Here is a 12,408-nt window from a genome sequence, read left to right as displayed (position 1 = left end):
CTACAGCCTTACATCTAGAGGCTAACATAGGCCAAGAACCTAGACATTTGAAGCCATAAAATGTTGAAGGTAACGAAAAAGAGCAAAGAAAAATGTGGCCAGAGACATACATTTCCATGGCTAAAGATAATCATGCGTTTGCATGATTGCTGATGATGCTATATTCAGATGGCCTTACTGGGGGAAACTACAGAAACACCACCATCTCAAATTACTGAATCACAATGATAAACTACATTGTTTAAGGGCAAAAGCAGAAGCCAAGGCCTTAATGCCATGGATTGGCAGCAATGGGAGTAAGATGGTGATGGTCCTTGCAGAATCAACTTAGAAACATTGGATTGAGAAGTCCTTTCTTTCACTGTTTACTAAATTTACTAATAACTGAAAATCAGAGTGAGAATGGGGAGGCAGATTGATGGAAGTAATATGGAATGAAAAGTAGAAAAATTTACATGGCAGAGGGAGAAAGGTGAATCACTATCACTTGCAACATAAACGGAAGGCACAAAGAAAAAGAAAGACTTCGAGAGAGAGAGCATACCTCCAATAAAGGGAACAGAGGAAATAGTCACATTATCAAAAGGAGGAGTTTCTTAGTATGGAAGAAAGAAACAACACAAAGTCTTGTAGGTTTAGAGAAAAAACGTGTGGCACTATTGATGACTTAATGGACCACAGCTACCATACTGAAAAATGTGTGGCACTATTAATTTGATGTCTTCGATGAACATACGAAAGACATCACATTCTCTATAGTGATAACTACAAACATCAATATTCAGATTAATTATAATAAAAATATTTCAAATGTTAATTAGTACAATACAACTTTTGACTCTTCTTATTAATGAGCAAAGATGAAATCTTAACTGACCCCATGATCTCATCTAATTTACAATTAACCAAATTATGATCTCACCACCCAACAAATGAATTGCTTTATGCTGAGTGAAGAAGCACCAAAACACTGAGAGACAGAAATTTTCAAAAGACATGGAAGTTTATGTATCTTTTTGGTGAAGGACAACCAATGGAGCCATAAAGTAAGATGTGTTCAATCGTTTTCAAAAGATTAAGTTAACGATCTTTTGATATGTGGTGCTAATTAATCGACAAAGTAAGCAACCCACTAGCAAAGCAAAGAATGCACACGCCACAAACATATCCATTTCTATCAGTCTCCTTCCCTCCATCACAAAATGCCATTGATTTTGGGTTGAGAGCAAAATAAAGAATTTCTAGACCTACAGGAAGAAAGTCGACCATTCTGTTCTTGACTAACCCCTGGCTAGAAACCCTAGGGAATTGTTCAGGCATACTTTATAATGTTAGCATTTGCTGTTACTGATCATGTCGGAACTGCTGAACCAGAATCCCGTTTCTTGGCTTTTTGGGTTCTTCTTGTTGGATAAGTTTATTATTTCAAACAGAAAGCAAGGAACGTTTTGTGTGACCTACACACAGGCAACACCACCATTACTGAAATTCAAAAGGAAGTGGGTTGGCATGTAGCACGTTAAATGGTGATGTCTTTTCAAGCACGAAAACTTTATTTACTGTTTTTAGCATTGATTGGATATAATAAATCTACACTTTAATTCATCAAAGAAGAGAAATTTTCTACTTCTCAAGACTGGATTTGATTCTCACAGCCTGAGGTTGTGTAACTTGTGTGGTCATCTTGCTATGTTCTTACAAGTAAAAACGTATGTCATCACTCCTGAAAGGATATATAGAATCTGTCTCTCTCTCTCTCTCTATCCAGATGTGATGTGAGTGCCCTAACCCGTCAAGTAGCACTTCCCCAGTTTTTCAGTCACCACCACTTGGTGATCGACCCCAATTGTATCATCACACTTTATGTTGCTCTCACAGCTACTACAAACCCTGCATGTGATCTACGTGTCGTTAAAATCTGTTTGCATCTATAAATATTCTCCACTGAAACGGGGTGTGTCGATTACTCCTGAAGGTATTACTTCATTATGCGAGAGCTGCAGGAAATGGAGACCCATGACCTCCAGGAGGAAGGAAGAGAAGCTGCCGGACCACCGCAGACGGAAGTGGTGATGGTGGAGGAAACAATATCAACAAACCTTGAGCTAACGGTCGACGAAGTGATCGAAAAATTCGTTGGATCTTTTGGATTTTCACAGCTCATTCATGTTTTCTTGGTGTCTCTGGCGTGGATTTTTGATTCACATAGCACACTTATTACGATCTTCAGTGACGCACAGCCGTCGTGGAGATGCAAAGGTGGTGGTTCATGGTGTGACCCAGGTTTGACTGGGTCGGTCTGCAGGGTCCAACCGGGAAGTTGGGAGTGGGTAGGAGGAAACCACAGCTCGACGATAGCTGAGTGGGGTCTCGTCTGTGACAAGAAGTTTCGTGCTGGCGTTCCATCGTCGTTGTTCTTCATTGGTTCTCTCCTGGGTACGTACATTTGCTTTGAAATAGTACGTTGTTTTGCCTGCATGGACCACCTTTAGGCCAGTCCGGCCGAAAGTGGTTGAACCGGGTACTAATTCAATCTTTGGTGATAATTTTCTCATGTATTGTAGGATGCGCTGGTTATGGCTACCTAGCAGACTCATATATAGGAAGGAAGAAAGCAATGCTCCTCGCATGCCTCTTAACATCCATAACTACCTTCCTCACAGCCTTGTCTCCTAATGTGTGGGTCTACGCTTTCCTTCGTTTCTCAAGTGGGTTGGTTCGATCTGGTATTGGAATCTGCTGCCTTGTACTTTCCACAGAAGTTGCAGGACGTAAATGGCGAGGTCAAGTTGGTCAATATGGGTTCTTCTTCTTCACTGCTGGGTTCCTTTCACTTCCCTTGATTGGGTACTTGTTTAGAACATCATGGAGAAATATGTACAAGTTCCTCTCCCTTCTTCCTCTCGCTTACTCCATTTTTGTCCTTCCTTTTGTATCTGAATCACCTCGTTGGCTCATCATTAAGGGAAGGAACAAAGAAGCCATGGAAATCTTAAACAAGTTAGCAAGATGGAACGGGAAGAAACTTCCACCAAATTTAACAATCTCAAATTCGGCCAACACAAGTGATGAATCTGTGTCAAACAAGATGGGCTTGTGGAGTGCAAGATGGGCTACCAAAAGGATGCTAACAGTTATGCTCGCAGGTTTTGGAGTTGGGTTTGTTTACTATGGCATTCAACTAAACGTTGAGAACTTAAGCTTCAACCTCTACTTCACTGTTGCAGTAAATGCTCTTACTGAAATTCCGGCAGTTATCGTAGGAGGTGTGCTTCTAAGCTTCATGAACCGCCGTCTTCTATACTCAGTATCAGCTTATATCGCCGGAGCTTTATGCATCCTGTGTGTCTTCTTTGCTAGAAAGAGCTCAGGCAAACAAAACAAGAATAGCTGGTCTCAGTTAACCGTAGAAGCAATTGGATTCTTCGGAGCTTCAACAACCTTTGATATACTCTACATTTACTGTATTGAGCTGTTTCCGACGAATGTCCGGAACTTAGCCGTATCAATGTTGCGTCAAGCACTGATGCTTGGAGCATCAATTGCTCCACTTCTGGTAGTGTTAGGCCGTTCAAGTCCTTCTATATCTTTCCTGGTATTTGGCGTCCTCTCAATATTAAGTGGGCTTGTTACATTGTGGCTTCCTGAGACTAGGAACTCTCCCTTGTATGAGACACTGGAGCAGCAAGAAATGGAGGAAAGGCCAAATGCATCCTCTCATTCTGAAATAGAGCTTGGAGAGCAGTAAATAGCTTTTATAAGGTTTCCAGTTCTGGTAGCTAGGATCCATTCTGTAACGTTTGTACTACAATGAGAACATCAGCAATCTTCATTGCTGATCTATTTACTTTTTTATTTCCAGTTCTTTCCTATTACCAATACCAAGGATTCAACTTTGCCAGGTTTACCAGGTTACGTTAGGATTCTGAGGTTTAATGATATGGTCCACCTGCAACAGGTGTGTCTCTAATGATATGGACCACCTGCAAAAGGGGAAAAGGCACAGAATAGAATTGGAGCACACTCTTCAGCGTGAACCAAGATCATGTCTTACAAGAACGCCAAGACCAAGACTCTGCAACCATATGAATTGAACCATGGAATTAACTTGCAATTCAGCTTGTCAAAACCAAGGAAGCTGAAATGGAAGATTTTACATCATTTGTTTTGCTTAACCAAAAACTGCAAATATATGAATTAAAGAACACCTGTCATTGAGCAATTAATTAATGCATCCAACGATGTAAGATGGTTCCACCCATAATTTTCCTTAGTGCTATATCTAACACATGATTTACTAGCTAATATAAAAGCTCACATCCTCGAGATTTGTAGAGGAACAGTGGCTTCGACAATTTGATCCCTAGTAGCTAAATGAAGCAATTCCAAATTACCAAGCAGCTTCGACAGATACCTCCTGCAGTCTTCGGCAGCCATCACTCCTGAAGTGTAAGCTCCATGAACAGAACCGGAATGATCCAAACTCACAGCCTCCCCACCAAAGAAAAGGTTACCAACAGGAGCTTGAAGCCTCTCATATGCATCTGCAGGCATCCCAACCAAGTCATAGGAGTAAGAACCAAGGGAGTTTGGGTCAGTCCCCCAACGTGAAACAAGATACTGAATCTGCAAAGAGACCAATAAATAAAAGTTAGGCACCAAATGTTTTGATTCTCTTTCTACACCCTCAAACACCAAACCAACCTCCACTCCCCTAACCCCTCTCAAAAACGGAAAAACATTAGTGAATAAACTGATACAAGCCGTAAGATGTAACCTGGTAAATTGAATTAAATTGCTTTCAACTAGCTTTATCCTTAAAAAGCAACCACTCAAAATGTTATCCTCCAAACGAGCAAAGAGGAAAAAGGGTACTTTAAAAACTTGGAAATTACCCTTGAACCTACAATACTCTTAGATAAGTAAACATGGACAACAAACCAATAACGTTCATTAACAGAACAAAGCATTAAACAGCTAGAATGTATATTAATACAGTCTTGCATGCTCAAGATGCATGGATACTCAAACCCCACAATTCCGTGTGCTAGCCATGAGAAAGCAACTGATTGATGGTAGTGCACTTTCCAGAGGCAATATATACATAAAACATAAAATGGGACGAAAGGAGGATTCTCTCAGCTGCCAACATAAGATACCTCATCCACAATGCTTGTGTAACCCCCCCCCCCCCCCCCGCCTGTCAAGATTATCAGTCACCAAATAAATAATTGCTGTGTTGCTGATCAAATCTGTGCTCTAGGCATAGCAGTAATGAACCTACCATGGAACTATATCCTCAATTAAATGGGGTTCTATTATAAATCATATTTGAATTTTTGAGTATAAGTAGTTAAGTGTTCTCTGATTATTCCTATATCGTTTCAGTTCTTATTTCAGAGTCCTAGATAGTTTAGGACACTCCAATTAACTGAGCAATTAAAGGAATTTTAAGAGTCAATTCTATCTGTTATCTTTTTCTCAGATCAGGTTTGCTTCCAGCAAGTCCTTATTCGTTACCAATCGGGTCTCATCTAAATAAATGAACTTGCCTTCAGGCCTCTGCATAACTAAAAGGAATATACCAGTTGATACTTTCCCAGATCTTGATGATGTGGATATAGTAGTGTACTTGGCTGTCTTCAAGTGAAGATTTCTACCAAGAACACTGATCAGATTATTTTTCTTCAGTTCCTATACTCTGCAACTACCATGTTTTAGTTAGTTTTCTGTTAACTGATTAGAAATTCCTACTGTACTGCTTGGTTTGTTTCAAAATAAACAAAAAGAAAGTTTACTCCCTAAGGTTCTGCTATTATTTTCTGAATCAACTGGTTGATTGTATCAATTCTAGTTTTGCTACCATCAGTCTTTGTAGCACTAAGAGTCTACAGCTTGATTGTTATCAGAATCAGTTCACATTACGCAGATCCATTATGCAAGAAGAAAAGATCAACAGGTCACAATTTATGGCTACTCAGGAGAGTCTTTAAGCAACAAACTCTCTAGTAGTTTTTTTTTTTTTTTTTTCCCAGTGATCCTGATGTTCGTCTTCTACTGGATTTTCTGGATGGAGACTGGTTTACATTAGTTTAGCACCAAGAGATGGGTTAGTCCCAATAATTTGGCTCTCTATTTTATTATCATCTTGACAAGAAAGAAGAGAAAATTTGAATATGAGAATAAAATCAGTTCTAGCTCTCTAAAACCAAGGATATATCTTACCGGATCCGTTGCATCAGGAAGCATTTTCTTTAGTTGCACCATCACAAAATTAGCTGCAGCCTCATCAGATAACTTCTCTATATCATCGGCAAACCTTCCAGCAGCCATATAGACAAGGACAGGGTGCCCTGTTGCCTTATGAAGATTGAGAAAATAGCCACACGCATAAGAAGAAGGCGCAACAACACCCAATAATTCGACATTTGGCCAGAACACACTATCAAAATGTAAGGCAATCTTGTTCTCATTTCCAAAACCAATATCAGATATGGCATCAACTTTCCACTGGGGTAACTTGGGCTCAAACTCAATTAAATTAGCTTTTAGAACTCCTAGGGGTACTGTTACAATAGCAGCATCTGCAACAAAGCATCTCCCATCTTCAACAGTGACCATCACTTTATTAAACCAATCGGCAATCTTTGTCACCCTGATTATTGGGGTAGAAAGAAAACAATTTAAAATGTCAGCCTTGTGGCCCAACTTCCCTTGAAATCACATATATTAAACATTGGGCATTAGGGCCGGATTTCAACTCTTTATTCTAAGGGTATGACAAACAACATAGAAAGATGGACATGCAAAAACTAATTTTAAATATAAATGAACAATTAACACAATAAACCTCCCACTTTTCATGGAGGATAACTTAAACAATAAACTCAGAAAACACAGGTCTATTTTTCTGTCCACCAACCCCCCCCCCCCCCTTTTTTTCCCTTTCTTTGGTTACAAAATAGTGTTAAGCCATATGATTGAAACAATATAAGCACCAAAATCTTCAAGGGAAAAAATCCAAGATACTATCACCAATTCACCAGTTCGGTAATATGAATCCTGAAAATGAATACATAAATTGAATCCTGATAAATATTAGAACCAAAATCTTCAGGGGAAAACAAACCCAAGATACGATAACCAGTTCTATATTATGAATCCTGAACATATGTACATAAATCATATTTTTGAAATCTAATTATTTAAAAGTCTCTGTCATGTCACATACAATCCTTTTTTTTATAAAGCAATGGATACATACCTGTGATTCAAGCGAATATCAGTATCTTCTGCTAAAGCTTTTATCACTGGGTAATACCCTTGCTTCATGAGCCCATGGCCCCCAGAAAGAACTTGCTCCTACAGCAGATCATCATAGTACAGAAAACCACATAAAAATGGATGGGGAAAAAATGATGAATAACCCACAATGAATGAACTATCTCTCAAAAATGCTTAAAATGATGATCATTTTGTGTTGATGTTGATAGAAGATAACATCTTTTACTTCTGTAGCCATCATGCAATACAAAATCTTTCCCCTTCTTTTATATTTTTAACCCCAAAATTGGAGCAGATTTGAAATCTATTGTATTCTTACTTTTTAGGATTATTGAGGTTATTTTTTTAACAAAGCCAGAAGCAAGTTATTTTGAAGAGCTATGTTTACATCCTACCACACTATGTAATAGTAATGACAGAACAATGTTTTGAGCATTCAGAAAATATTGCTTGGGTAGCCTGGAATCCCAAGCATGGTAGAAGTAGTGTTTCTTATTCAATTTCATCAAAGTCCCTTTTTCTTCTGGTACCACCGTTAAGGCCCATGCTCCATTCTCTATTCATTTATTTTTACCAGGTTGTTGCATACCACTAGTAATGTAATGCAGACAGGCTTCGTGGCCTGACCCAAGCAAAGGAAACATATCTGCGTCTGCCGCAAACCATGCTTCCATTCTGCATATGTACCATTGCATAACTTTATGGGCGAGTCCTTCTTGCCTACAGAAAGCAAAGAAACTATTAATTCTCACTCTAATTGACAGATTCCCACTCAAAAGAAAGAAGAGAGAGAACAAGAGAGAGAAAAGGAAAATAGTCAACTGCGTATTTCATTCTCTTATTTTTCTCGAACCTCAGATCTGGATGCCTGTCCAAAACGATTGAAATGGCTTGGAGAACTGAAATGTCAGCATTATGCTCATCCCTTACTTTCTCCGTCTGAGCCATGAAAAAAATAAACCAGTAATAACCATAGAAACAGAAAAATCAGTAGAGACATCTGACCATCAAATTCACAGGGAAGGATGTGTACCTCTTTGAGAATTTTCTTGAATTTCTCTCCAACTTCGATAACTAGTTGTCGAGAAATTTGACTGCCTTCCATATCAAAAAGCATACAACTGAAAGACCAAAGCAGAACTTTATGGTTCAATAGTTGAAAAATGATAAAAAGGGTAACTAAGAGGCTTTACAATCAGATATGGCACAGAAAAACTATTCAAGTGATTGATCCAATCATCTGTTTTTGTATATGGTGGCAAAACTGAAACAGAGAGATTCTGCTGCAGGCTCCATGGCAAACTCTTGCTTTCTCTCCTTCTACCTCTTTTTATAATTAATGTTTTTGTTGTATAGGCAAGATTTTTTAACAGTCCAAGTTAGTGCCAAAAACTTCCTTTCTTCTCTTTCATTTGTAATAACTTCATTAAGTTACTTAACATGATAGATTTCCAAACCTTAAAGCAAACTATTATAAATGAAAAATATGGACAAAAAAGGAAATGATAGAAGATGTATTGATGGATAATATTAACCTTTCCAGATCATGGTCATATAACACAGAGTTGTCACCACTTGTCCGGTATAATTTGAGTCCCAGGCAACGTATGAGTGGAGCCAAAGAATTCTCATTACAGACACCATGCAACCTGCATTAAAAATCAACCAAAAAATAAAACCCCAATTAAAATCAGTTTAAAATTTAATAAATTTTTTAGCATAAATGGATAAACACACATTTTTATGCACATGCAAGAGAAGGGAACATAATAGGTAAAAAAGCACAGTGAATATAAACTTGCCACGATGCCCCCATGTCAACAGGACAGCCAAATGAGTAGTCAGTATGAATACGCCCACCAAGCCTGTCCCGGGACTCCAACAAGAGTACCTGAGACAGACAGGAATTTAATTCAATTATCAAGAAATAAATGCAGGTTGATCATCTGAAGCAGCTTGTAGAAGATTCAAGACCAATTCACCTTGAAAGACATATTACAAAGTGCACGAGCAGCGGCAATCCCAGAAATTCCTCCACCAATGACAATGACTGAAGGCAAGGAAGGTTGTTGTCTCTCAATGGGGGAAAATAAGGTGTCTATACATGGAACAGTGAGACCATTAAAGTTGTGGAAAACTACTGATTTAAGTTAAATCAACAGAGGCATCAGAAGAAACTCATTGACGTTAAAATCTTATGTGCTTTACACAGAGTAAAGTAAAAAAGCTGAGATGAAATCATGACAGTTGGTAACTTAAAGATATATCACTTTAACATGTATCTTGTATAAACTGTCAATAGGTAACCAGTTAAACTTCCCTCTGAAATGAAGGCCATCTGAGGTCAATATCATGTTCCAGAAGACTGGCACAGTTTATAAGCCTCAACCAGGGACAGTGCCTAGTCCTTATTCACGTGAAGCCAAAGTTCACATGAGGAACTCAAAAAGAATAAAAACATCACTCAGGTCCTTGGACTCCACTCTACAACATTGATGGATGTTACAATTTTAGAAGATAAAACCAAAACAGTAAAGAAATTAATCACAAAAAATGGATGAGCTATAGCAAATTAAACTAACATGAAGCAAGTTGATGAATGTTCAGCTACAGTTGTTAGCGTCTCAGAATCACTTCAGTGTACCATCGTGGCACAGGCAAACTCAAGGACAAGAGTTGGAAGCTTCTGGTTCTGATTTAGGATTTAAAACACTTAAGACTGCAAATGCACACTTCAATCAACCAATAAAAAGAGAAAATAAAGTAATTCAGGGTAGCTGAGAAGACTAGACATGGAAGTAACAGTGAGAAGGTGTAAAAAGAAAAGGAAAAGAGAGGCATTTGTAAGAAGAATGATGCTCGTGCCTTAAGCATAGATAGATGTCATACCATATATTATTCACAGGTCAGAGACAGCCAGCTAACCCAATCAAATTATCCATTTCAAGTTCATCCTATTGGATCAGTAAGCAAGCTAACAATAGGCAATGGAGAAGCAACTGTATAGAGCATCCATCCCCACTAAGTCCACACATTGCCTTAATTATTTGATGCATTGCATTTAAAAACCAAGAAGCCCAGCAGGAAATCAGACTATTGACTGGAGCAAGAATGGACTAATAGGTTTAGTTTTAAGTGTTACTTAGGCAAAGGCTTAATATTTTTGGGTTTTCTAACGTAATGCACCCAACCTATAAGCCCATATTCTGATTTCGAATTGAAAGATTTACACTGAGATTCCCCAATTTATGCCACCAGGTAGATTCTAGGGTTTTTTTTGTACCAATTCTGACCGGATATGAATCCAAACCAAATCCTGCCATTTCCACAACAAAACTTCGGGTTTGAGAACGTTGTTTACAGTTGTCTGTAACTATAATCTACTATATGCTTTCGCTGTTGAACTAAATAAGCTGATACTTAGGAGACTGAAGCAAGACTTCAAGAACTACTGTTTGATTCTTTTGTAAAACATATCTAATCCAAGTCATCACCATTATGTCACTAGACTTGTTCTAGGAAGAAAACAGTGCCTCGAAGACAACGACATGCACACCCCATGCAAATTTAGCACAATCATTCCCCTATATAGAGCTTATCTTCTACTAGATCATAAGTTCCCAAATCTTTAATCAATAGGCAAAAATATACACAGCATTCACAACCCCAACCCCCCAACCCAGAAAAAAAAAAAAAAAACAGAGAGCTAACAAATCCTATAGTATTTCTCCAAAACCAACGATTAAAAGTAAAAAGAAACCGAATTGATTCAAACGCTGACATAACTAAGCACTGCCTCATAATGGCATAGAAAGCGATCGAAATTCAACTTACCATCAAACAAATTATCGGAGAAAGAGTCTTTGGGATCCATTGAATAGCAAGAAAAAGCAATAATCCGAACGTTTAAGGCTTTATAGGAACAATAAAATTGGAAATTAACTGGAATGAATGATAGAGCATAAAGATCAAGAGTGCTTCAATGTGGTTCGAATTCGACGAACAACGTAGCTTGTCAAACCAGCTCATGCCTTCATACACGCAAATACAGAAATTCTATACGAATCTCTCACAGAAACAAAAAGAAAAGAACAAAGAGATTGCCTTCACAAGAACTAGAAACGAAGCGACGGAAGAACAGGAAGGAAAGAGGGAACAGAAGATTTTTGGGAAAAATGGCTTGGGCTTGCAGAGAGTGACGTGGCTTCTTTGCGAATCTTCCTTTTTATAAGGAATTTTTCTGAGAGTAACCCACACGACTCAGCGCCTTTCACCGAAGCAACCGAAGTACCAAACGCGGAACGCCGCCTTTCAGAGATATGACGAAACTGCCACTCTTCTCATATTGTGATTCAAAGGAAGCTGGCAGCCAAGCCGACATATCCACAGGAACTTTATCGGTTTACCTATCCCGGTTTATAAACTGGTGGTTCGATCCGCGTCGCACACCCTGGCTGTGGTGGGTGAGTCTCCCTGTGGATTTTTTGCATCCACAAGAATTTAATACCAAAACCTTGCTTAAGCGAACCAAGCTGCTTATCACTTGGACCAACCCCGGTTTGGTTGACATGCATCCTTTATTTAGAGAAGAATAGGTGATTCATTTTTTTTTTTATCAGAAATAGACTTAATAAAATTTTTATATCCATGTCAGGATTGGTAGAGTGATAATAATCGTATTTTTTAGTGGAAAGGTCATGGATTTGACCCTTGTGGATGACAAAGCTCCCCCTCAAGATGTAATCAAAGTACACGCAAATGGCCCAAATGAATCTCAGATACCAAAATATATATGTCATATCCACCATCCCATATGAATAATCTAGATCACATTTTCATGTGTTTTATTTTGATAACCACATCACCTCCAATATGCTCATATAGTAGTGGGGCTCACTTATAAATATTGAGAAAAAGAAAATTAGAGGTAAAAATCTCGATGGGTCCCATATAGGTCACACCGCTACTTTGTGATATAAAAGCGTCAAGAGAATATATTGATGAGGACCTGATCCAAATTCATTGGAAAAACATTTTTTTTTTTTGGTAAACAGCACTTCATTCAGAGAACTAAAAAAAGTACAGACATAATTACATTAATTGGGAAAATAATTAGATAGTGTG

General features: G+C 38.3%; 2 protein-coding genes across 2 annotated transcripts; one reads left to right on the top strand and one right to left on the bottom strand.

The window, feature by feature from the left end:
- Positions 1–1,982: 1,982 nt before the first annotated feature.
- Positions 1,983–3,857, top strand: OCT1 (organic cation/carnitine transporter1). Its single transcript, XM_089158744.1, has 2 exons — positions 1,983–2,436; positions 2,565–3,857. The coding sequence occupies exons 1-2, from the start codon at positions 1,989–1,991 to the stop codon at positions 3,746–3,748; spliced, it is 1,632 nt and encodes a 543-aa protein (XP_089014870.1). The 5' UTR covers positions 1,983–1,988; the 3' UTR covers positions 3,749–3,857.
- Positions 3,858–4,099: 242 nt separating this feature from the next.
- On the bottom strand, positions 4,100–11,535 carry LOC149012889 (polyamine oxidase 5-like). Its single transcript, XM_089158743.1, has 10 exons — positions 11,119–11,535; positions 9,267–9,382; positions 9,087–9,175; positions 8,820–8,933; positions 8,318–8,405; positions 8,138–8,223; positions 7,899–8,004; positions 7,265–7,359; positions 6,226–6,655; positions 4,100–4,626 (listed from the first exon to the last, which is right to left on the bottom strand). Exons 1-10 carry the CDS (start codon positions 11,156–11,158, stop codon positions 4,315–4,317), a joined length of 1,476 nt encoding a protein of 491 aa, XP_089014869.1. The 5' UTR covers positions 11,159–11,535; the 3' UTR covers positions 4,100–4,314.
- Between the last annotated feature and the right edge of the window lie 873 nt (positions 11,536–12,408).

Source organism: Hakea prostrata, chromosome 6 (genome assembly GCF_041222555.1).
Source record: "Hakea prostrata isolate BN-2017 chromosome 6, UWA_Hpros_2, whole genome shotgun sequence".
In the NCBI taxonomy this organism is placed as follows: Eukaryota; Viridiplantae; Streptophyta; class Magnoliopsida; order Proteales; family Proteaceae; genus Hakea; species Hakea prostrata.
This window is presented reverse-complemented; position numbering and strand designations above follow the sequence as displayed.

What these genes read in the sequence shown, in the direction of transcription:
- LOC149012889 (XM_089158743.1), bottom strand. Translation starts at nt 11,158, where the DNA reads ATGGATCCCAAAGACTCTTTCTCCGATAATTTGTTTGATG. An exon ending in TTTGTAATATGTCTTTCAAG is followed by an intron (nt 9,176 to 9,266) that starts GTGAATTGGTCT and finishes TGTCTGTCTCAG; the next exon opens with GTACTCTTGTTGGAGTCCCG. An exon ending in GTTGACATGGGGGCATCGTG is followed by an intron (nt 8,934 to 9,086) that starts GCAAGTTTATAT and finishes TTTTTAATGCAG; the next exon opens with GTTGCATGGTGTCTGTAATG.
- OCT1 (XM_089158744.1), top strand. Translation starts at nt 1,989, where the DNA reads ATGCGAGAGCTGCAGGAAATGGAGACCCATGACCTCCAGGAGGAAGGA. An exon ending in CTTCATTGGTTCTCTCCTGG is followed by an intron (nt 2,437 to 2,564) that starts GTACGTACATTT and finishes CATGTATTGTAG; the next exon opens with GATGCGCTGGTTATGGCTAC.